Consider the following 23892-nt stretch of genomic DNA (forward strand, 5'->3'; position numbering starts at 1 on the left):
TTTTACCATATAATTATAAAATAAATCTACTGGAATATAAATATTATACTTACGATTCAGTGTATAGAGCAGTATAAACAAATCATTTTCCGTCTGAAATTTTAGTCTGTAGCGACATCGCTAATGCTTTTTATGTAGTCTGTTGTAAAATTAGGCAAATATCTAGATGAACTGATATACCCGCGGAAGACCTCTGCGTATCCCCAGGGGTACACATGCCCTGGTTGAGAACCACTGATTTAACACATATGCCAAATTACTTTGCTGGTTTGGAACCTAATCCCTTAGCTGTATTAGAAATACCACTGTAAATGAATAAGATGGAAAGAAGTTTCAAGATGATATTTGTTTATGCTATGCATTTTATTTACCTTTTCCTTTTGTTCAGTTTGTAGGTAGAGGCACATCTTCAGCTGCTGTGAATGGGCTCAGCATCAGAGAGGTCAGTTGGACTGTGTCCATTTACATCATCTGAGGATCTGGCCCTGAAAATTAACTAGTCTGTTTCATGCAGCTTCTCCTGCACTAGTACAGTGCTGCAATGTTTGGGTTAAAAACATTTCCAGAAAATGTTTATTGGTTTGGGATGGATTTTTTTTTGTTGTTTTTTTAAATTTCAGTGTTGGGGGAAACCTGTAATAGAAATGATGGCCTTGAGTTTTGCAGATTATTATTTGAAAAATTATTTTGGGGCCAAATTAAAATGGAGAGTGGCCCTTTAAAGATATTATGGAAATGACAAAATTCTTCATAAGATGGACAAACTAAAAACCTGCGCTTAGAATCTCCTTTCAGTTCAGTAGGACTTGTAGGATCTCTACCTGTTTTTATATCAAGTGGCCAGCACCCTCAACTCCCGCTGTCTTGGATCTGTCTATGGTGGGAGAAATTTGGTCAATAAGGATTGTTATGGTGCCGCTTCCCTGATGTAATCTCCAAGGCTCATCTAACAGTTCTCTTAAAAATGCAGCTGAGTGTCATTTTATAAAAGCAATAAAATGTGGGGAGGCCAAGGACTGAGCAGGCACAGAGGCTGACCTATGCTTTCTAGGCTCTGGATGTAGTCCCACCGGCTTAGAGGTGGGACAGTGTGGGGAAACATGATTCTGCTTTTGTTTCAGTCTTCAGGATCATCAAGCTACTGCCTTTCACTAGCACTAGGTCAGTGGTTCTCAACTTTTGTACTGGTGACCCATCTCACATAGTAAGCCTCTGAATGGGACCCCCCTGTAAAGTAAAAACCCTTTGAAATATATTTTACACCATTATAAATGCTGGAGGCAAAGCGGGGTTTGAGGTGGAGGCTGACAGCTTGTGACCTTCCCATGTAATAACCTTGTGACACCCTGAGGGGTCCTGACACCTAGTTTGAGAACCCCTGCACCAGGTTCAGATGGCCCCTAATCCATTCACATGCACTTCATTTTAAAACAGTAAGATGTAGGGAAACTCTGTGATTACACAGGCTATTCAACCAAGTTATGGTGTGTGTGCAGCTGGAAGTCTCCACTCCTTCCTTTTTCAATATGTAGGTCAAGGAGTATTAATAAGCTTGTAAAAAGCAATAGGTTTCAGTGGATTTAAAAGGAATATCCTCAGACTTTCTCTCCAGTGTTCCTATTTATAGCCTTCAGATGTTGGCAGATATGAAAAGATCTGCTGCTGAGCTTTGCCCGTGCACCTCAGCCCTGAGCCGCAGCATTTCCTTCTTGCACAGTTGTAATAGAGTCCGAATGTGCAGTAGACATATGAGGTATAAGGAGGAGTATTACCAAACCCTGTAATCCTGAGTCAAAATTAGAACGTGAGAATCCTGATGGGGAACGTCACTATACCAGTCCCTGCCACATCTGAGACCTCTTTCGTAAGCCATCAGATGGAGCAGTTCTGTCCCCGTTCTTGTTGTTTGTTGGTATTTTTTATGATTGGTGCATTTTTTAAGTCTTTATTTAAGATCCATTAAAATAAAAATTGAGAGAAACAAGTAAAATACATTTGTATATGAGAAATTAACATTTAAATATCTATATTGTAGTAGGTCATTCAGGATGGGAGTCCCATTATTCTGAGCACTGCACAAATATGTAAGATGCAATCCTTGCCCAAAAAGCTTATACTATAAGAAATATTCAGGTCTTGACAGTGGTCTCAGCCCCTATCCTAAAAAGCTTACAGTTAAAATAAAAAATAAATAACACGTAGCTCTTGTATATCACTTTTGAGCAGTAGATCTCAAAACATTTTAAAAAGTATTCTTAGATTTCTTTGCATGTACATATCAAAGTTAGATGACCGTATCCACTTGCAAAGCTCTAATTTACTTCTAATGTTCTAGGATATTTTCTCCAGAAGCCTGATCCCAAAGACCATTGAAGACAATAGGAGTCTTCTGTTAAGGGTTGAAGGATTTGTTCTGAACTTGTTGGAGTAATCTCTGTTTATTGTAGTATCTCATCATACGTTGTTCTGACATTCATAATACTAGCCCAGCCAATTTCTTGTAATGTTAACTTTAAATTCTTACCTTCCAAATCCTTCATGCGGTCTATTTCTGGTGTATAGAATCTGCTGTTGTGTTTTGTGTTCCTGTGGTGTGTAAAGCATGCAGATACCATAGTGATAGGCATGTTAGAAATCCTTAAAACAGTACTGGTTAGATGGTAGATGTTTATTAAACTTCTTTTTGTTTCAGGAAGAGCTGGGAATCTCCACTCTTTACCCACAATGTCTGGGATCGGCAACAAGCGGGCAGCGGCAGAGCCTGGCCCCTCTGGGCCCCCAGAGAAAAAGGCAGGGGTCGAAGACTCAGGAACTACAGTGGAGACCATTAAGTTAGGAGGCGTTTCCTCAACGGTATGTATATCTACGGCACCCCACACAGCCTCTTCCTTAATGGGCCCCCAACTCATTGATCCCAGTCATGTCCTGCAAGTAATACAACCAACCTTCTCACCTCTACCATGTTGTTTTGTTTTCATCCTCATCCAAGCCTAAAGATCTTGCTCAAAGGCCCTTTTACAGAAAGGGGTAGAACAGGCCTGTGCTGCATTAACTGCACTGATGTGTTTGTCACCTCTGCACAGGAGGAGCTGGACATCCGGACACTGCAGACTAAGAACCGAAAGCTGGCAGAGATGTTGGACCAGCGGCAGGCCATCGAGGATGAGCTGCGTGAGCATATTGAGAAGCTGGAGCGGCGGCAGGCCACCGATGATGCCTCTCTGCTGATTGTGAACCGCTACTGGAGTCAGGTGTGCAGCACGCTCAGTCAAGCTGTCTTGTTCTCTCTGTTGTCCTGGTCTCATTCACTGTGATGCTATGCAAGGTATGTATCTTCTCATTTTCCCTTCTTTCAGTTTGATGAAAATATCCGCATCATTCTTAAACGCTATGACCCGGAGCAAGGTCTGGGAGACCTTCTGTCTGAACGAAAAGCCCTGGTGGTGCCAGAACCAGAACCAGACTCAGACAGCAATCAGGAACGTAAGGATGAGAGGGAGCGAGGTGAGGCCCTGTGCCATGTAGTTATCTGTGGCAGTTTGGGAAGATGGACTTCACAGAGGGAAGTGTTGATGTTCTGTGCCTCTGGGAAAATGAATGATTTGCAGATACTGGTGACTATTTCTCCCACTACACACAAATATATACTTGTCCATTTCCTTCACCTCTGTCTCCCAGGGGAAGGGCTGGAGCCAGCATTCTCCTTCCTGGCTACCCTGGCCAGCAGTACCAGTGAGGAGATGGAGTCTCAGCTGCAGGAGCGTGTGGAGTCCTCCCGCCGAGCTGTCGCCCAAATTGTGACAAAGTATGACAAGCTTCAGGAGAAAATGGACATGCTGTCTCACAAGCTAAATAGTGGAGGTATGACAGAGCCAGTTGACTGTGAGAGCCTATGCTTGCAAATTCCAACTTTCTTAACACATTGAGTCAGGGATGAACCAGTTCCTGCCATTTAAGTGGTAAGGGTCAGATTTTCCCTCTCAGATTTAAGCATCAAAATGAAATGCCCAGGTTTTCCAAAGCACTCAGCACCCATCAGCTCTTCTTTGAGAACAGTGGGATCTGTTGGCTGCTGAGCTCTGTTGAAAATCTGTCCCTCCATGCTGAAGTCCTTCTTCAGATAGTTAAACTACTAGAATGCTGAAAACTGTGCCTTGTATGTGGGGTCTAAGTGGAGGGCACCTCCAGTGCTGAATCACCTGTTTATCCACTTGGAAATACTTAAGTCCCAGTGGAACCTTATCACCCTGACATCATCTGCCACTACACAAAAGGTGCTGTCGAGCAGCAGTGTGGAAATTATATCCAAAGTGGGAACGATGGAAACTGGTACCATCCTCCTTCCATTCACAATTCACCAGCAGTGTGGGCTGCTGGAGGACACTTCTTGGATTCCTTATGTTTTGAGGCAATAGTTCACCTGGACAAGATGTTAGCTATCTGATTCCTTGGGTATGTAACTGTTTGACACGGAGATGTATGGTAACCACATTGCGCTGAGGGAAGATTGCAAATTCCAAACGGGCTGATTTCTTGAAGAGGTTCTTTGCGTAAGGGTCACATGAAATCAAGAAAAATTCTGCAAAAGCAGCTGAGATTTCCTTGTCTTTCACCTCAAAATAAAAATGAGCTCAGGTTCTCTTAATTCCCAGGCTCTGTTCCCTGAAAAGTCTGTGAAACTGGCCTGAGTTTTGAGTTTGTATGTTTAGGAAAACCTCACTCAGTTCTGCACAACAGACAATGAATTCTTGCTTTGTCCATAATTTTCCCCACTGCCCAGATGTGCCTAAGTGTTGCGGTACATGTGGTATTTGGGAGCCTGCTAACTGAAATGGCATAATAGATAAGGGTTGAGCAATTGTCTCCATTCAGATTCCCCTCCCGTTTTCTCTTTCCACCATCCTAAATAGGTTTATTATGTTGTTTCCCCTTCCCCTTTGCTTGCTGAATTGAAGACACTTGTCCATGACTCCCCTTTCATTCTCTCCCTCCCCCCCCCAACACACTTCCTTCAGATGCATCACTGGTGGAGGAAGCGGTCCAGGAACTAAATTCCTACCTTGCACATGAAAATGGGCAGCTGCAGGAACTGGCTGATCTACTCCAGGAAAAGCACCGAATCATGTCTCAAGAGGTACAAGAAAGAAAAACAGAATCTGTCTGTGTGTTTGTGCTTATTTGATCCCTGTCTGGAATACTGAACGATTCTGGTTACTGTCACCCAGGAAGCATGTTATTGCCATGAAGAGAGTGAACTGTAGAGCACCAGGGATGATTAGGTCTGAAGAATTCAAGTTCTGAGCAAAGGTTAAGCGAGGAGTAATTAGTTTTGGAGAACTGTAATATGCACTGTACTTGTGTGATTCTGAAGCAGAATCATGTGGTAAAGTACCTGGCAAACTTGACTGGAGCAATAAACTGATAAACTAAATCCAAGTGTTAGAGGGACACCTGGTTTTATTGCTAGAGGAAAAGGGGATTGAGGGCTTAGTGGAGGGTAAAGAAAGCAGGGGGAGGTGCTACTAAGATGCTCTTAAAAACAGCTGGCAGGTTGGAGCTGACCTGCTTCTTCTGTTCTGGTAGTTATTTGAGGTGTAAGAGCCTTCATTACAAAATGATTCTACCTGCAAGGAGTATGAACTACTAGCCAGGTTTTCCTTTGGAAATTTCAGCTCTTGAAATTCCAGTTCTGACCTGTCAGCTGAACACTCAAAAGATGTGTGTAAGCAAAAATTACAGATATTTAAATGCAGAACTCAGTGCCCCACGTGTAATGCATTTAGGCAGCTGCCACCTACCTTCACCAAAAGCTGCAAGCTTCTTGAGTTCTTCACTTCCCATTTTTTCCTTCACTGCCCTTCACTGGGGTTGGCTAGCCTGAAATTTTGAACGGCTTCTCAGTGCCATCCTGCCCATTTCTCAGAGTGACTCTTGAGCAAGATACAGATGCCATGGTAATGAGCACTGTAGAATTACTGAAGACTAAAAGTAAATGGAGCCAGGCAAGACTGAGTGATTGAAGTTAGTGCAGGGCAATCCTGGAAGGCTGTGAATCACACTGCAGCTTATCCTAACCCATGTTCCCCTTTGTCCCTTGGCTGCAGTTCTCCAAGTTGCAGGAGAAAGTAGAGATGGCAGAGTCGCGGGTGTGCGTGCTGGAGACCATGATCGATGACCTTCAGTGGGATATTGACAAGATCCGCAAGAGAGAGCAGCGGCTCAACCGACACCTAGCCGATGTGCTGGAACGGGTAATCGCCAAGGAGATCCAGGGCTAGAGCGGATCAGAGCTCAGCAACACCTGTTAACATCTTCATAGGGAATATTGCTGAGAGAAAGAGAGGGGGATCTTAATGGATCCTTTCTCTACCATACTAAACCACTGCTAATTGGAATGGCATAATAGACATGAGCTAAGGATGGAGTGACTGTCTTCTGTTTGTGTGAATGGTTTAGGAAGTGGGGCAGGATTCAAGCACTACACTCTTTTGTTATAAAATCTTTATCCTCATTGCAGGTGAATTCAAAAGGTTACAAAGTATACGGAGCTGGGAGCAGCCTCTACGGGGGTACGATCACCATCAATGCTCGCAAGGTAAAATCTAGGGCCGTGGGGTTGGCGGGGTGAGGGGAAGCTTAGATTGGTAAAAGAAGGATGGTTCAGTGGTTAGGGCCATACCCTAGGGCTGTGGAGACCGGAATTTGAGCCCCTGCTATGCCACAGACTTCCTTTGTGATCTCAGGCAAGTCACTTAGCTTCTCTGGGCATCAGTTCCCAATCTCTAAAACAAGGATAATAGCACTGCCCTATATATGTCACAAGAGTTATGAGGATAAAAACATTAAAGACTGTGAGGTGCACTGATATTATGGTATTTTGGATCATATAACTACTGTAGATAGATGCAAAATGGGTTTTTTTCCAGACATTTAAAAAAAAAACTTGTGTTTCTTCTTCAGTTTGAGGAAATGAACGCTGAGCTGGAGGAGAACAAGGAGCTGGCTGGGAACCGCCTAAGTGAGCTGGAAAAGTTGCGCCAGGATCTCGAAGAGGTGACCTCACAGAATGATAAACTGAAGGTAGGAGCAAAATTCTCTGGGGAACATGAAGGTGGATGGATGTGATTGGCTCCTCTCTCTTTCACTCTGTTGAATCTATGTAAAACCTCATTAGTTCCTTCTGTGAAGCTAGATTTTTCCGGTCAGTCTCTGTCTCTGTTTCAGGCACATTCTCTGTGCTTGGGTGATGTTTTACATGCAATAGTCCGGGATGCTAATGGGAACCTGGGGTTTTGCTGTGGCTGGCATTCCTGGCATAATGGTGACACCATGTGGTCAATAAAGGGAATCGTAGCTGTCTGTTCCCTGTTCTGTGTGTTGGTTTCATCAATTCACTGCATCTTCAATGACCATCTGTCAACAGTAATAACTGCCTGGAAGGACAGGGGTTAACTTTTTTTCCCCAGCTCATAGTCTGATTGTGGGGGAACTAATGCAGAGCTCAGTGCTCAACAAATCCAATTATCTGACTGCAAGAGAGTCCAGTGAATGGAAGTGAAAGAGGAGAAAAAGGGGTTTTAGAGCTTCTCCAGTGAGTGGAACAAATTGACTCATAGAACTGTTCCAGCTTGATGCTACTACATTTTTAAGACCCATTGTTTGTTTGTTTGTTTGTTTAGTTTTTCAAAATTGCTTGCGCTGCTGCCTCTGTGAAATGAATTGTTGATTTCAGTCTAGCTCTTGGTAGTCCACATTATAGAAATCATCCCCCCAACTGACAGCCTGGGTGACAGGTAGGCACATGAAGAGAAGGGAGTTACCTTACAAGTGGAGAACCAATGTTGAAGGCCAGTTTAGTTAGCGTGGAGGTTGTCCAGTCCCAATAATTAATGAGGAGGTGTCAGTACCAAGAGAGAGGAAATTGCTTTTGTAGTGAGCCAACCACTCCCAGTCCCTATTCAAGCCCACATTGATGACATTAAGTTTGCAAATGAATTGTAGCTCTGCAGTTTCTGTTTGAAGTTTTTGTTGTTGAAGGATGGCTACTTTTAAATCTGTTATTGAATGTCCAGGGAGATTGAAATGTTCTCCTACTGGCTTTTATGTGTTACCATTCCTGTTGTTTGATTTGTGTCCATTTATCCTTTTACAGGAGACTGGTTTGGCCAAAGTACATGGTAGAGGGGCATTGCTGGCATATGATGGCATATATCACATTGGTAGATGTGCAGGTGACTGAGCCCCTGATGGTGTGGTTGATGTAGTTGGGTCCTATGATGGTGTCGCTAGAGTAGATGTGGGGACAGAGTAGGCGACAGGGATTGGTTCCTGGGTTAATGTTTGTGTGGTGTGTAGTTGTCTGTAAGCGAGGATTGGCTTGCCTCCCAAGGCCTGTGAGAATGGAGGGTCATCTTTCAGGATACGTTGTAGATAGGTTTCAGACTTCAGAGAAACTGCTCATCTACAATTCATTTGCAAACTTAATGTCATCAATTTGGGCTTCTATAGGGATTGAGAGTGGCTGGGTCACTACAAAAGCAAATATTCCCAAATAAATCTGTTAGTCTTTAAGGTGCCACCAGACTCCTCATTGTTTTTGTGGATACAGACTAACACAGCTACCCCTCTGATACTTTAATCAGTACTGAATTCATACAGATAAACTCCAGCAATCGGATAGTTCACAAAGCCATTACCTTGCCCTGTGGAAGTTCTTTCTAGTCAAGGGAAGGATGTGGAAGGAGAATGGAGTTCTGTTATCTTCATGTGTTTGGCATCCATTCTGAGGTAACATTTCTTTCCTCTCTGCTTCTCTTCTTTTCTTCATGGGACTGTATGTCTTGCCCAGGTGGAGTTGCGGAGGGCGGTGGAAGAGGCTGTGAAGGAGACTCCTGAGTACCGCTGCATGCAGTCCCAGTTCTCGGTCCTGTATAATGAGAGTCTCCAGCTGAAGGCACATCTGGATGAGGCACGCACTCTGCTTCACGGTACTCGCAGCACACACCAGCGCCAGGTGGAACTCATTGAGGTAACCACCTCATTCCTCCATCTTCTCCTCTTTGAGATCTCCCACTCTGCCCTAGCCCTCTGACTGGCCTTGGAGTGGACCAAGCCCTCTGCAGTGGTCTTTGCAGTCTCAATTGTTGTTCTGTTTTTTGGGAGGGTAGTAATCCGCTCCTCTTTTATAAAAGCAGGTTGATGAGGAAATGTGAGACACCTAGATCCTAGCACTAATCTCTCTCTCCCCGTGTCTCCTCTTGCTCTCCAGCGGGATGAGGTCAGCCTCCACAAGAAGCTGCGCACAGAGGTGATCCAGCTGGAGGACACTCTGGCACAGGTCCGCAAGGAGTATGAGATGCTGAGGATAGAGTTTGAACAGACACTTGCTGCCAATGAACAAGCAGGTACCATATTTTTCCCCGTTTTGTTTGTAAACAGAGGTTGCATTTCAGAAAGCTAAGGCACAAAATGAGTCATAACCAGCAAGGGACATAAACAATACGAGGAGGTTCGAAAAATACATTAGAAGGAAGAAAATGATGGAGGAAAGTGTTAGTCCACGACTTAATGGGGAAGGAAAGCCAGGGTCTGGAGTTATAGTGGATCAGACTTACCGTGAGTCAAGAGTGTGATGCTGTTGCAAAAAAGTCAAATGTCATTCTGGGATATATTATCAGGAGTGCCAGGTGTAGGATACAAGGGATCATTGTTCTACTTGGCACTATGAGGTCTCAGCGGTAGTACTGTGTCTAATTTTGGGCACCGTACTTTAAGAAAGATGTGAACAAACTGGAGAGAACTCAGAGGAGAGCAAATGTAAGAGGTTTAGAAAACATGGCATATGAGGAAAGGTTGAAATCATTGGGAATGTTTGATCTAGAGAAGAGAAGGCTGATGGGGGATGTAACAGTCTTCAGATATATAAAAGGTTGTTATAAAGAGGAAATGATCAGGTGTTCTCCATGTCCACTGAGGGTAGGACAAGAAGCAATTGGCTTAGTTCGCAGCAAGGGAGATTCAGGTTAGATATTAGGAAAAACTTTCTCGCTGTAGGGATAGTTAAGCCGTGGAACAGGTTACCTGAGGAGGTTGTGGTATCCCTGTCCTTGGTGGCTTGTAAGAACAGGTGGTTGTGACATTATGTTCAGTTCATGCAGAACTGTGAGCCACTGTGTTACCACTCTGCCTTAGAAAGAGTGTGAGCTTTGCTCTTGCTAAGTTGTGTATCAGTACGCTGACACTCCGGCCTGTCTGCCTTGCCAGCAAACTCTTCAAGTCTCTGCCAATCAGTGAACTCCAGTTCCCCCCAAGATGTCTCCCGGTAGCATCCAGTCCCTCTCACGGGACACTCACAGCAATTAAGAACAGGAGTATTTGTGGCACCTTAGAGACTAACAAATGTATTAGAGCATAAACTTTTGTGGGCTAAAGCCCACTTCATCGAATGCATGTAGTTTTGTAAAACTATTTCCCCATGCTTATTCCCCCTCCCCCTCTGCCCCAGTTCCTTACATCTCCTTGTCAATTGCTGGAAATGAGCCCTTTTCCCCTTAGCACTACAAACAGTTCTTTTTCTCTCCTGCTGATAATAGCTCATGTTAACTGATCACTCTCCTTATAGTGTGTATGGTAACACCCATTGTTTCCGTGTGTGTGTGTGTGTGTGTGTGTGTAAAATATATAATCTTCCTACTGTATTTTCCACTGCATGCATCCGATGAAGTGGGCTGTAGCCCACGAAAGCTTATGATCTAATAAATTTGTTAGTCTCTAAGGTGCCATAAGTACTCCTGTTCTTTTTGCGGATACAGACTCACATGGCTGCTACTCTGAAACCTCACAGCAATTAAGTTTGCTCCAAAGAGACAGACAGAGCACACATCACAACATGTTAGGTTAGCTGAGAACTCACACTTCACTTTAATACACAGCCCTGAGATGGTTTTGTACTAAAACAAGAATAAGTTTATTAACAAAGAGCAGAGATTTAAATTATGCTAAGCAAGAATAAAAGAGACAAATATGGTTACAAATAAAACAAAAAAAAACATGCTTTCTAGTGACTGAAACTTAATTTTAGCAAGTTACAATCTTTGTCTAAGCAATTTTCTTTCTTACATCAAGTTGTCAGCATCCCTAACCTTCCATGCTAGGGAATCCAACTTCCACAAGGGTGCTGTACCCAATGTCCCCTCAGTGGTGGATAACTAAAAGATGTTTTTGCTCTCCTTTATATTACTCAGTCCATTGTCTCTGACTCAGGAGCCAGGAAGGCTTTCTAGGGTGCAGATTCTGTCCTCCAGTATGATTGTTAACCTGTTTTCTGCTCTGCTTGTTTAGCTTAATGAGTTTTTTTTACCTTGCATGCAAAGGTACTCATTGTCCTCTGCCTATAAGCAAGCCCGTCAGACAAGCGAAGACACATTTCTTTGTCTAGAGCAGGCTGGGTTCATGCGATGCCTCCCAAACACATTTTAAAAACATATTTTCAGTGCACTTCTATAAATCTTTGTACATAATTGTACATACACAGTGATTTCTGGGACCAGTGTGTCCCCAGTTTACATATGATACATTATATGACACCTTTTCCTCCAACACACAGTTGTCATAATGTACAATGTGTCAGGCCTGATGTGAGTTACTTCATTGGAGGGGGCACTCTTATCAGTTGGCATTTAGGGGCTCCCGGAGTCACAGCTGGACTAACACACCTGTTGGGGTGCTTCAGGCAGGGGGATGGACTAAATGATCTCTTGAGGCCCCATCTAGCCCGACATTTCTATGATTTCAGCAGAATGCCTTCTTTGGAGCTTTCTCTGCTCTTGTTAAATACTGTTTTGCACTGTTCTGTCTCAGGAAAAAACGCTCCTTAGACGTATAAGACAAACAGGTATCAAGTTATCTTCTGTCTTTCTGGCTGTGGCCAAATGTTCCTACAAGGATTTCCAGTATGTTTGGGAATGGATTGGTTATTGGCAGTGAAGAGATTGTGTAAGGAGAATATCCCTCTTACACTGTCAGAAGCTCTCTTTCTGAGAGAGGGGATTTTGTCTAGGAAATTGGGTTTATACCCTGGCATATTTAACTTTCACCAGAGAGGGGCAAAAAGGTATTTTTAAATAGCATTTAAATAAGAGACTTCTGATGGGATAGCACTGCCTTCTCGTACTCAGATTCTCAATGGGAAGAAGAAATCTGTGAAGTAGTGGTGCTGAGAGAGATCTACAGTGATGATTTGCAAGAAGATATGGTGGCAAATAGGACCACTACAGTTGTCCAAGCCACCATGCCACAGAGCAGGGAGATGAGTCTTTCTCAGTGACTATGCCTGTCCCTGGCACATTTCATTCACTTCTGGGTACATCATTACCAGAAATATACTGATACAATGGAAAGACTTTTCAAAAGACCAACAAAAATACTCTGAGGTCCGGAGGGCAGAGCTGATTGTGGCCTGTGGTAACTAGTGTGTGGGTTTTTTTTGTTCGTTTGTTTGTTTTTATAGGTCCAATAAATCGGGAGATGCGTCACCTCATCAGCAGTCTCCAGAATCACAACCACCAGCTGAAGGGGGAGGTGCTGAGGTACAAGCGCAAGCTGAGGGAGGCCCAGTCTGACCTGAGCAAGGTACCGGAGCTGGAGATGCTGGGAGAAAATGGGGAAGATGGAGAGGGAGGAAAAACATGCTACAGCAAGCATAGGCTACCAGTCTGTCTCATAGTTTGGCTGTGTAAATGTCTCTCTGGTGCCACAGGCTTTGGGAAAAGCATTACAGGCCCAAGGGGATAAACTGTACAGTTTTCTACCGGGCTCTATGCAGAAGCCACTTCTTGGATTTCCACCTCCCACAGAGTAGACCTTCCTCCATGGCTGAACTGTGCTCTGTAAAAGCATGGCGATAGCATGTGTGAGGGAAACATGCAAGGGAATCCTACAGGGCTGGCAGTGAGAAATGTGTTCTGGCTGAGAACTTCTCCCATTCACTTGATTGGTTTCCCTTTGTTTCTTCCCCACTGCTGCCCCCTGTTCCTCCCGCTCCCAGACCCGCTCTCGCAGTGGGAGTGCCCTCCTGCAGTCCCAGTCCAGCATTGAAGAGACCAAAGAGGAACCACTGGAGGTCAAACAGGAGCCTGATGATTCCTCTGCCCAGGCATCTGTGCCCAAGACTGCCCCCGAGGATGCCAGTGATGCCAAGGCCAAGCGAGATGAAGAGGAGAGGGAGCGCGAGAGGCGGGAGAAGGAGAGGGAGCGTGAGAAGGAGAAAGAGAAGGAGAGAGAGCGGGAAAAGGAGAAGGAAAAAGAACGGGAGCGGGAGAAGCAGAAGCAGAAAGAGTCTGAGAAGGAGAGAGAGTCCACCAAGGAGAAAGGGAAGCATGAGGATGGGAGGAAGAAAGAAGCTGAAGTGATCAAGCAGCTGAAAGCTGATCTCAAGTAAGAAGTACTGTTGAAATTCTTGTTCCTATTTTCCAGCATCGTGCCCTAATCTGGGGTGTCCAGGGAGCATAGCTAGAAACCCCTGATTAACTCCTAAAGCTAGTGTCTTAATTCTGGTAAAGGTAACTCTTTCCTTGGGTCACTGGTGTTATGATTGTGCCCAAGGGACACATAGTGGAGGTGGTATTTAGATCCTCCTCAATCAACAAACCTAACTGGTTGCAGATATCTGTAAGGGGTGGGGCTTGTCAGGTGCAGATTTCCAATCAAAGACCACACTCCTCCTTGTCTTAGATCAGTGACTGAGAAAGTCTAGAGTTTACTACCAAGGTAAGTTCCTCTGCTGCTCTCTTTCCTTCTTAGTCTGAGTCCACTTTAGCATGTCTCTGCTCATCTTCCGATGTATGTTTCTGCATTGTTCCATGTACAGTATGTACATGTGCCCAGGGCAAGACGAGCCCAGTAGTCACACACAAGCCTATGCTGGAGGATGCTGAGAGAATGTTGTTCTTGCTTTCAGGCAGGCAGCATCACACCATAGCATTTCTCCCAAATATTCAAATTGGTGTTTTTCTTTCACAATTGCCAGGAAGGCCCAGGAGAGCCAGAAGGAGATGAAACTGCTGTTAGACATGTACCGCTCGGCCCCAAAGGAGCAGAGAGACAAAGTTCAGCTCATGGCAGCTGAAAAGAAGGCCAAAGCTGAGGTAACAATGTTCAATCTCAGTCCTTTTTCTCTTCCCCTCAACATCTAATGGATGTTCTTGAAATGCCCTTCTCAAGCTTGTTGTAGGCTGTTGTTTCCTCTTCCTGACTCCAGAATGTCCCTCCCCTTTTTTCTCTGTCAGACAGCTTAAGGTTGGGACAGACTCAGAGGTGAAAGTAGGCTGATACGGCGTACCAGCAAGAGCCAGTATGCTGTGCCGGACTGGACCGGCTTCTGCGGCGGTGATTTAAAGGGCTCAGGGCTCCAGCCGCTGTGAGGAGCCCTGGGCCCTTTAAAGCGCTGCTGGTGCTCCGGCAGCCGGGTTCGGGTGGGGATTTAAATGGCCTGGTGCTCCTTCCACTGCAGGGAGCCCCAGGCTCTTTAAATCCCCGCTGGAGCTCCAGCAGCTGGGCTCAGGCAGGGTTTTAAAGGGCCCGGTGCTCCGGCCGCTGTGGGGGGCTCCCAGTCACCTCTGTAGCTGGTAGCTCTGGGGTGATTTAAAGGCCCTGGGACTCGCAGCCACAGCCAGAGCCCCAGGGCCTTTAAATCTTGAAAGGCCCCGCCTCTTCCTGTTGAGGCCCCGCCCCCGCTCAGGACTCCGGCGTACTGGTAAGTCCGTTAAGTTACTTTCACCCCTGGACAGACTGGGAGTGCAGGCAGAGGACTGGCCTTAGAATGGTCCTTCATCATTGAGGTTGTGAGGTGTCCATCTGGCTGCTGATTCACTCGTCTACCTTTTTGGCAAAGTAATGTTACTATCCTACATGATGATGTGTATCTTATTGGCTCTCTGGTGCGTGTAAAAGGAATAGAGTTGTTTGAATAGCAAGGGGGAAAAGGCTCCCTGAAGGGGTAGAACTGGGATGAAAATTAAACTTGAATGATTAGGGAGACATTTATTATAGTGCAGTTTGCCTGTGTCGTAATAATCTCCCAAGGGAAAAGTACAAGCCCCATCTCTTGAGGTATTTAAAACTAAACTAAGTACTCAGACAAAGATTTGTGATGAAAAGTGAAGGACACTATATCCCAATGACGTGGCAGAGGAATGTAGATAGGCAGAATGTAATTATTTGTACAGGATTAACCAGGAGAGTAGGGTTAACGTATTTACTCTTACTAACAAGAAAGTGCCATGGAATCTTTAATGGTGATGTTGGTCAAGAATTCAGTTTATATCTCATCCTGTAGCTGGAATAAATGGGCTCAAAGAGTTAAAGCTGTTAACGTGATCCTGTCACTGTTCAACATCACGCATTTTGATGGCCATGGCAAACACAGCCCTTTTTTAACCTCTTATTAAAGATACACGGAAAAAGGAAACACATTGGATATGTAGAGTATTATGCAAGGCTTTTATTTTAACATAGCTTGTTCCCTTTCCCCTTAGCTGGAGAGTGTTTTTAGAGGGAACCCCCCCTACTGGGCAGTTTTTAGATGGTATTAAAGATAGCAGTAACTGTTGAGATGGGCTGGAGCTGCTGTTAAAGTTCAGTCCATTCTCTGAAAGACAAGACGTGCAAGGTGGTGGGGAGAACAGCAATGATAGAAAATGCAGCTTCTGTTTGTGGTAGTGAGTTTTTCCAGCTGCAAGCAAAACAGGTATATCAGGTCTTATCAACCGCTTAGGGATCTGGCAGATTTGTTCCAGTATCAGGTTGTTTAGGGCATTGCTTTTAGGTGCCCCTCTGGTCATAGGCTCACAGCAGTGTTGCAAAATATGCACTCTGGGCTGGCTAAACCAGACTCTTGTCAGATAGCCGGAAAAAGAAGAGGGCTAGGAAGGAAAAGGACGTGTGAGAGAGACAGGCTTATATCCCACGTGGTGTTTGGGATTTAGCCAGAGCCAGTGAAGGTGGCAATGTCATTTGCATCCCTTTCTTGGCCTGGTCTGGTCGGGACATCTCTTGCGATTGGATCAATGAAGGCCCAGTGGTATTGCAATAGATCCTTGGTTCCCGGGAGATACTGGGGGTGGCAGCTTTGCTGGTGAAGCTTTCTCCTTTTCCTTCTCCTTTCAGTTAGCAGTTGTCCACCTTTGCTAATTTTTACCCGCAAAGACTTTTTGAGGACCCCAAAGGGAGTAATGGGTAGAATAGCCCATCCCCTCATTATTTTGCCCTCAGTTAGGCCTAATTTCCAACACATCAATTTTGGACCATTGCTTTCCAGTCCCAGACTTTTCTTGTTTACCAGGCATGATTTTAAAACAGTCCTTGAATTATATCAGTGGGCCTTTTTGTTTGGATTCATTTAATCTATTTCCCTTCTGCACCTTTTCCCATCAACACTGATTGTTATAGGTTACTGTGACATCTAATCAGCTCTCGCTCTTCACATTTAAAATTAGGGTAAATTTGTGGGCCAGTCATTACAGCAACACCTCCAATAGCACGGTGCCTCCTAACACCATGCTGGGGAGTGGACTAGATGAGAAAATTTTTTTTTTTTTTTTTTTTTTTTTTTTTTTTTTTTTTTTTTAAGAAAGGTTTCTCCATGGTGTTGGGAAACTGTGGGGAAGGTTGATTCCTTAGCAGAGTCCTTCTTGCTGTTCTGTTCCCTGCCTAGCCTCAGAGCTCTTTCCTCTTCCCCCCCATCTCAACCCTTTTTTTTTCCTTGCTGTAGCTGGATGAGCTGAGGCAGAGGGTGAAGGACCTGGAGGACAAAGAGAAAAAAGAAAGTAAAAAAATGGCAGATGAGGATGCCCTACGCAAGATCCGGGCAGTGGAGGAGCAGATAGAGTATCTGCAGAAGAAACTAGCCATGGCCAAGCAGGTGAGAGGAGCTTATGGAAATGCCCTCTTAGTAAGGTCTTCTTGTGGGGCAAACCTTATCAGGAAATGGCTGGAATTAATCAAGAGAGAGCACTTCTACCCCACATCGACCACCTCCATCAGATGATATTCCAGCTCTGTCCATGGCCATGTAAGGCAATATCATCATGGTGTAACTGGGACAGAGTGAGGAAAGAGTTAATTTCTATACACACACATCGGGCTAGAGTAACACTACTGAGGCGAGTAATGCATGAGGTGCATGAGGAGAAGGGAGAGTCAGTCTGCGGTGAGGTAAGATGATGTTTCATTTTAAAAATACACTTGATTTATACAGAGCTTGGCTAAACAGGGACACTCAGGAAAATTAATCCAAATTAACAAGTTGTGAATGCATAGTGGATTAGTTGACTGCATTAAACTCCTGTGTGGCCACTGTTGTTAAGAATTAAAGTGACCTTCATTCTGTTTATCTTAATCCACTTCAGAATTAAGACAAGCTCACAGTTTATATGATTTAGAAATAGCAACAATTGGTGTAGTCTATATAACACAAGTACCAGTGAACAAGGAACAGATACTTTCGCTGATGGAGAAAATCCTGTGTTACGAAGGCAGGATTGTGCGAGGGTGACTAGAGCACCAGTACTTGGGGCATGTCCCTTTCCTTGTCAGTTAATAGTGGAGATCTTTGATCCCACCTTGCCTGTTTCCTTTGTGAATTTTAAGACAGAATTTGTTAAGGGAGCTGGATGGCTCAGGGAAGCAGTAATGAGCTATAGAGCCATTGACTTTTAGATTAATTGACCTAAATTGAAATTCAGCCCAAAAATGTTACCACCTGATGGCTGTTCATCAACTAATTTTAAACAGGTCACTGTCTCTGTCTAGTTCCTAGTGGAGAGATGGCCTTGTAACAGTTAGAGCCAACTTTCACCTTTGTTGGCTTTCCTAGCACAGAGATCAAGGACTGAATGCCTATGGAGACTGAACTACCGTCTGTCCCCTAGTGGAGCATCCTTCGGTTCAGTGGTGTTACCTGTTGTTTTGGGTAAAGGGAGGTTATCATTCTCCAGGATGTTGATCTGCATCTTTCAGCAACACTAAATTCTGTTTCTTAAAATAAAGATAAGGGGCTATTAGTGTTTCAGTGCCCTATAGTGGAGGGGTAAAGAGATTCCAATTACAGTGTGTTTCCATCTCTGTTCTAGGAAGAAGAGGCCCTGCTTTCAGAAATGGATGTCACTGGACAGGCCTTTGAGGATATGCAAGAGCAGAACATTCGCCTTATGCAGCAGTTGCGGGAGAAGGATGATGCCAACTTCAAGCTGATGTCAGAACGCATCAAGTCAAACCAGATCCATAAACTACTGAAGGAGGAGAAGGAGGAGCTGGCAGACCAGGTCCTGACCCTGAAGACACAGGTAACCAGAAGAGGGGTGATGGGAAAACAGGCTGGGTAGGGATACTCCCTCAGTGGATCAGGACAAGCTGCTGCTTAGACTTGATTTAAACCTCTTCAATGGTGCATTGAAAGATGCCAGTGGTCCCCAAAGTTTTCAGAGTTGTCCCTTCCTTTGTCCCTGTCCCCACTGGCCGTGGCTCCTGAGGCGGAAGAGGGGAAGAGGTCCACTGCTGGGGGTCGGTTCTGGGGTTGGGAGTGAGGCCGGTAGTGGAGTTGCAGTGCCAGGAGCAGAGTTGGGTGCAGAGATGAGGCTGAGGACAGGGCCTGGTGTAGAGCTGGGACTGTGGCTGGGGGTGGGGTGGGCTGGGTGGTGCCCCCTTTGTTCCCCACCCCCGAACGTTCTTCTCTGCCCCTCCAGGGAGCAAACCCCACTGTTTGAGCTATGCAATGAGAGATTGTGTGTAAATGTGAAATTTCTAAGAGAGAGGTTCACCACTACATAGGGCTGGGAGAAGGAAAAGGTGAGGGATTTTTTTAATCACATGAGAAAAGGTGCTTCTAGGTGCTGTCCCTCCCACAGCCCTCTTCTTGGATCCTACATGGAAATGTCCATTGCTTTTGAATAATTCTACTAAGTGCTCTTCCAAAGGAGAGGAATTTAACGTTTAACAACTAGTTATTGGGTGTTTGATTGCTGGGTTTAGAAAGGTTCACCTCAGAGCTGGGAACATGTCCCCTTGGTTGAATGTATAGTTCGACCTCTGTTGATTGTCCATGTGTCTGCAACCTGAGAGAGAGAAGTTGGGTTGTAGGAGTGGGAGGAGAGAAAACACAGTGATAGGGAAATGTGATGGTTGCAGCATATAGTTGTGGGAGTTGTGACATGGGAAGGCGGAGAAAATTCAAAAACAAAATATCAGCAGCACATGTTCTAAATGTTTCTGTCCCTTCCGCCACCCTTCCCATTTGGAAGGTGGATGCTCAGTTACAGGTTGTGCGGAAGCTGGAGGAAAAGGAACACCTGCTACAAAGCACTATAGGCACTGGAGAGAAGGAGCTAGGCCTCCGAACCCAGGCGCTGGAGATGAACAAACGCAAGGTGAGCATGAATCCTTGGCTCACAAGGTTGAGTTTTCTTCATCCTGTGGCAGGTGTGCAAAGCTGCTAGCACTGGATTTCTCTGATGACTTTTGGTATTCCATGTTATTACACCATTGTGACAGAAGGCAAAGGAATACCAGCTAATGTTCTAATTAAGGCACAATAGACTGATAAAGATTGCAAGGAACGAGAGCAATCAAAGTGGTTTCATGAAAGACTGAGAAGAGAGCTGAGGGTAAAAGGAAAACTATCCTGCAAATGGAAAAAGAGGAGGCAGCCAAATGAATATGATCAGGGTCTGTTAAGGCCTGCAGAGAAAAGACAAAGACAGTAAAAAAGCATAACGACTTCAGAGGAATGAGAGAGGGCAATGAAAAAAATGTCTGCTAATAAGGAGTGGAATTAGATGGACTAGTATCACTGATTCTACCCCCATTTCTAAATCTCTTGTCAAGAAAAATGTTGGAAAGAAATCTGAACAACTGTTAAGGAAGGAAGATAATGTATCCCTTTGTAACCAACAGTCAGCTGTTCTGGATGTCGCATCCTATGGTATGAAGGGAATTTAGCTAAATGATTTACTGGTCCACTAACAGATTAAAAAAAATCATGGACAGCTAGTGGGGTGCTGGAAGACTAGAGCAAAGAAAATGAGGGACTGGTCTTCATAAAGGGAAAATAATGATTATTGTAGTTCTCTGTCTGGTTTAAATAGCAGAACAGTCACAAAATATCTACAAGGTAATAGAGCCAGGAGCTACAGGACCATGGGGACATAGGGCTACACATATTGGAAGGGTATAAACACCAAGGAGGGCCATTAGTCCTACTCTGTGTATCTCACTAAAGAATTAAACTAAGAAAGGGAAAGTTTAGACTGACTGTCAAGAGCTTGTTGACAATGAAATCTTAGTTTGTTGAGCAGGCCCTCAAGGGAAGTCCTGTAAATCCCTTTGCTTGGATCTTCTAAAACTAGACTGGAGGGAAAACCCTGAAAGTGCTGTAGGGCACAGTCTTGGGTGGGCAGGGATTGGGACTAGAAGATTTTTCTAGGTTTTTTCCATCTCCAGTATTTGTGATCCTATGGCCATCTCCTTCGACAGGCAATGGATGCAGCCCAGCTTGCAGATGATCTCAAAGCACAATTAGAGCTGGCTCAGAAAAAACTACATGACTTTCAGGATGAGATTGTGGAGAACAGTGTGACTAAAGAGAAGGATATGTTCAACTTCAAACGGGCTCAGGTATGTGCCATATAGCACAGGCCCTCACTCTCCATCTCTGGTCAGTCTGCCTCTGCCTGCCAGAGTGAAACTTCAAAAGGGTTCATATCATGCTACTCCCCACCCTTTCTCTCTCCTCTCCAGGTACTTTCAACTTCATTTTGTTTCCAGCTCCATCCATAAGTCATTTTGGCCCCTGCCTGTGTCCTTTCTCTCAATTCCCCAACCTTCTGCACTCGGCCCCTGTGGCTTGGCCCAGTTTGAGATCTGACAACATTCCAGTACAGATCTAATCTAACTGCTTTCTTCTTGTGAAAGGCTGTTCTACAGTGCACTGGGCAGAGGGAGTTGGAAGCAGTGCATTGGTGTATTTTACCATGTACTTTAAGGGCCTCAGTTCTGTACCCTTAAAGCACAAGCTCTCTGGAGAAATGGCTCCAATAATTTATTTGTTGGTCTCTTATCCTCCTGCAGGAGGACATCTCCAGGTTGCGTAGGAAGTTGGAGACCACAAAGAAACCCGATATGGTGCCCAACTGTGATGAGATCTTGATGGAGGAGATCAAGGATTACAAGGTGAGAAACTCTGTCACTCTCCCCTGTTTACTCTTTCCTAGCCAAAGGGTTTAGTCTTCATATTCATTCAATACTGGCCTTCCCTAGCTGCGTTCTGTCAGTGAAGGTCAGCTCTGAGCTGGAGGAACCACCGTCTCCTAGGGCAGAAGGTAAAGTCTGCTTCCCATGGTGGTGTATTTTCCACTTGAGGCACCTGAAAGCTCTGCAAAGGTCTGTCACGTGTGGTAGCTTAGACTCTCACAGCAGCATTTTTCTCCTGCAGGCGCGTCTGACCTGTCCGTGCTGCAACATGCGTAAGAAGGATGCTGTGCTCACCAAGTGTTTTCACGTCTTCTGCTTTGAGTGTGTGAAGACGCGCTACGACACCCGGCAGCGCAAGTGCCCCAAGTGTAATGCTGCCTTTGGTGCCAACGACTTCCATCGGATCTACATCGGCTGAGTCTCGCCACGGAGAGACAGAGGCACCTCTTCTGCCGACCTCCCAGCCCCTTTCTCTGCTTGTCTGTCTGTCACCAGCACGACAGTCACTGCTTCTCCACCAACCCACGTTCTCTTCCAGAACAAGTGACCCTGGGTTAGGGAGTGGGAGAGGAAGGTTTTGGATCTCTGCTCATCTTCTCTTCCTTTCTGCCTTTCCCTTTAATCTTGATGGGACCGCCACCCCACAGTGGTCATTCCCACTCACCCCCTCCACACTGCTGAGTCGGAGTTGCTGCTGTGGAGTAATAAAGCCTAACTCAACTCTAACCCCAGGTGTGATGGGAATTGCCCATGGCAGATTAGAGATGAGCCTGAGGCCTTGAAATAGCCTTGGGTATTAAATGGATGATGTTAGGGTAAATTTTTTTTTCTATTAAGACCTTTTCCCCTGCTTACAGCAAACCCCTTGGAAGGTGGGAAATGTGTCTCCTTCCTAGAAATGTCCCTCTCTGTGTGTTTGTGTGCTGGTGATTGGTTTTGTAGGGGTGCTTGTGAAGGCTGGGCAGCACACCTAGCTCTTTTATTCTTGTAGGCTTGTTGAGCAGGAATCGCCTACCAGTTCAAGGCCGTAAGGCAGGAGGGAACTTAAGCACAGGGGTGACTCCAGGCACCAGCACAGCAAGCACATGCCTGAGGTGGCAAGCCACGGGGGCGGCCTGCCAGTCACCGTGAGGGTGGCAGTCAGGCTGCCTTTGGTGGCATGCCTGCGGGAGGTCCGCCAGTCCCATGGTTTCGGCGGCAATTTGGCAACGGGTATGCCGAAGGCACAGGACCAGCGGACCTCCCGTAGGCATGCCACCAAATCCATGTTACCAGTGGACCTCCCGCAGGTGTGCCGCCGAAAGCCGCCTGACTGCTGTGCTTGGGGCGGCAAGATACACAGAACCGCCCCCGCTTAAGCACATGTACAATTGACTTCAGTGGGAAGACTCGTATGCTTAAAGTTAGGCACGTGGGTAAGTACTTTTCTGATTCAGGGCCAGGATGTGCAAGGCGAGTCGTAGAAGAAGCTGGGGCAACTGAGAGCATGATGCCTTCCCAACCCAAAGACCTACTGCATACACCTTCATATCAGGAAGGAGGGAGACATACAGGAGAATCCTCCACAATAGCATTCCATTGATGAGCCCCATTTGGTCTGGATGAAATATGGACGCTTTTCTGTCCTCTGCCACCTGGCTGGGGCCTCACTAGCATTGTCCTTATTTTCCAGAAGACGATTTGTAGTGGTTACTTTGGTACAGCTTTGCCACAAGGACTATTCTTGTACTACACAAACTCCAATAAAAACTGTGGTTCCATTTGTTTTGCTGTTTTTCTTGCCTGTGAGTGGATTTTAATTCTTGCTCTTGGTGCAAGATGAAACTTTAAAAAGCCCTAATCCAGTCATTGAAACCACTTCTTTTAAAAAAGCTCTTGGCTTCCACAGCAGAAAGACCAGTTCTTTCTCCTCTAGTTACCTTTTACTGCGCCAGTGCCCCTCACTCCTATCCTGTTACCCTGGAGCCTGGGCTTCCTTCAGCAGGGAAAGTCTATCGAGCCAACTTGAGCAGTAATTTTGCTGTGTCAGGAATTTTGCTAAGGTGTAATCATCTTATTCTTGTTTTACCACTGACCCCCAAAGTTAGCATTTGAACCTCAGGTCTTTGGAGTGATAGGGTGTTCCATAATTCACTTCACTTCTTAATATAGTTAGTGAGGGGATGTAAACCACACACTGGTCCTGAGGAGCTCAATTATCCCTCCTGCTGGCACCCGGAGGGGAGTTAAGTGGGTCAGTTATCAGGTCCACCTGGAAAGGATTCAGGTTGCTTTACAAGGATTGAGAAAAGCTCAGTTAGGCTGGGGCCCAGCAGAGAGGAGGCTGTGAGTTCCTGCTTTTGTAAATGGGCTGATTGAAATGAGGGGAGAGAAACATTGGGGAAAAGCCACAAGAAGAGGGGATTTAGCTGTGGGGTCCAGCCTGAGGAGGGTGGAAGTGATTTAAGTTTATATTTTTGGTTTGGGATTTGTTGGAGAACTCCAGAGAGGAATCCTTCACATGGTCCTGCAGGCAGCCTGAGAGGACTATAGATTCACAGTGAACCCATGACAGGGCTGGTGGGGAAGCCTGCAGATGGCCACTGTAGGAAGTTACCCAGGATGGAAGCAGGGGGTCTGAGTAGCCAGACCTTACCTGCTTAATACAGG

General features: G+C 45.4%; 1 protein-coding gene across 1 annotated transcript; it reads left to right on the forward strand.

The window, feature by feature from the left end:
• The first annotated feature begins 360 nt into the window (after positions 1-360).
• Positions 361-23003, forward strand: RNF20 (ring finger protein 20). The gene is made up of 20 exons (XM_032770209.2): positions 361-442; positions 2693-2853; positions 3084-3251; positions 3357-3504; positions 3679-3861; positions 5016-5134; positions 6105-6251; positions 6518-6595; positions 6961-7080; positions 8849-9028; positions 9269-9404; positions 12509-12630; positions 13046-13434; positions 14027-14144; positions 16769-16918; positions 18129-18341; positions 19296-19421; positions 20527-20667; positions 21121-21222; positions 21485-23003. The coding sequence occupies exons 2-20, from the start codon at positions 2725-2727 to the stop codon at positions 21659-21661; spliced, it is 2946 nt and encodes a 981-aa protein (XP_032626100.1). The 5' UTR covers positions 361-442; positions 2693-2724; the 3' UTR covers positions 21662-23003.
• Positions 23004-23892: the final 889 nt, after the last annotated feature.

The sequence above is a fragment of the Chelonoidis abingdonii genome, chromosome 6 (genome assembly GCF_003597395.2).
Source record: "Chelonoidis abingdonii isolate Lonesome George chromosome 6, CheloAbing_2.0, whole genome shotgun sequence".
Taxonomy (NCBI): domain Eukaryota; kingdom Metazoa; phylum Chordata; order Testudines; family Testudinidae; genus Chelonoidis; species Chelonoidis abingdonii.

What these genes read in the sequence shown, in the direction of transcription:
- RNF20 (XM_032770209.2), top strand. Translation starts at nt 2,725, where the DNA reads ATGTCTGGGATCGGCAACAAGCGGGCAGCGGCAGAGCCTGGCCCCTCT. An exon ending in TAAGGATGAGAGGGAGCGAG is followed by an intron (nt 3,505 to 3,678) that starts GTGAGGCCCTGT and finishes TCTGTCTCCCAG; the next exon opens with GGGAAGGGCTGGAGCCAGCA. An exon ending in TGCTGCCAATGAACAAGCAG is followed by an intron (nt 9,405 to 12,508) that starts GTACCATATTTT and finishes TTGTTTTTATAG; the next exon opens with GTCCAATAAATCGGGAGATG.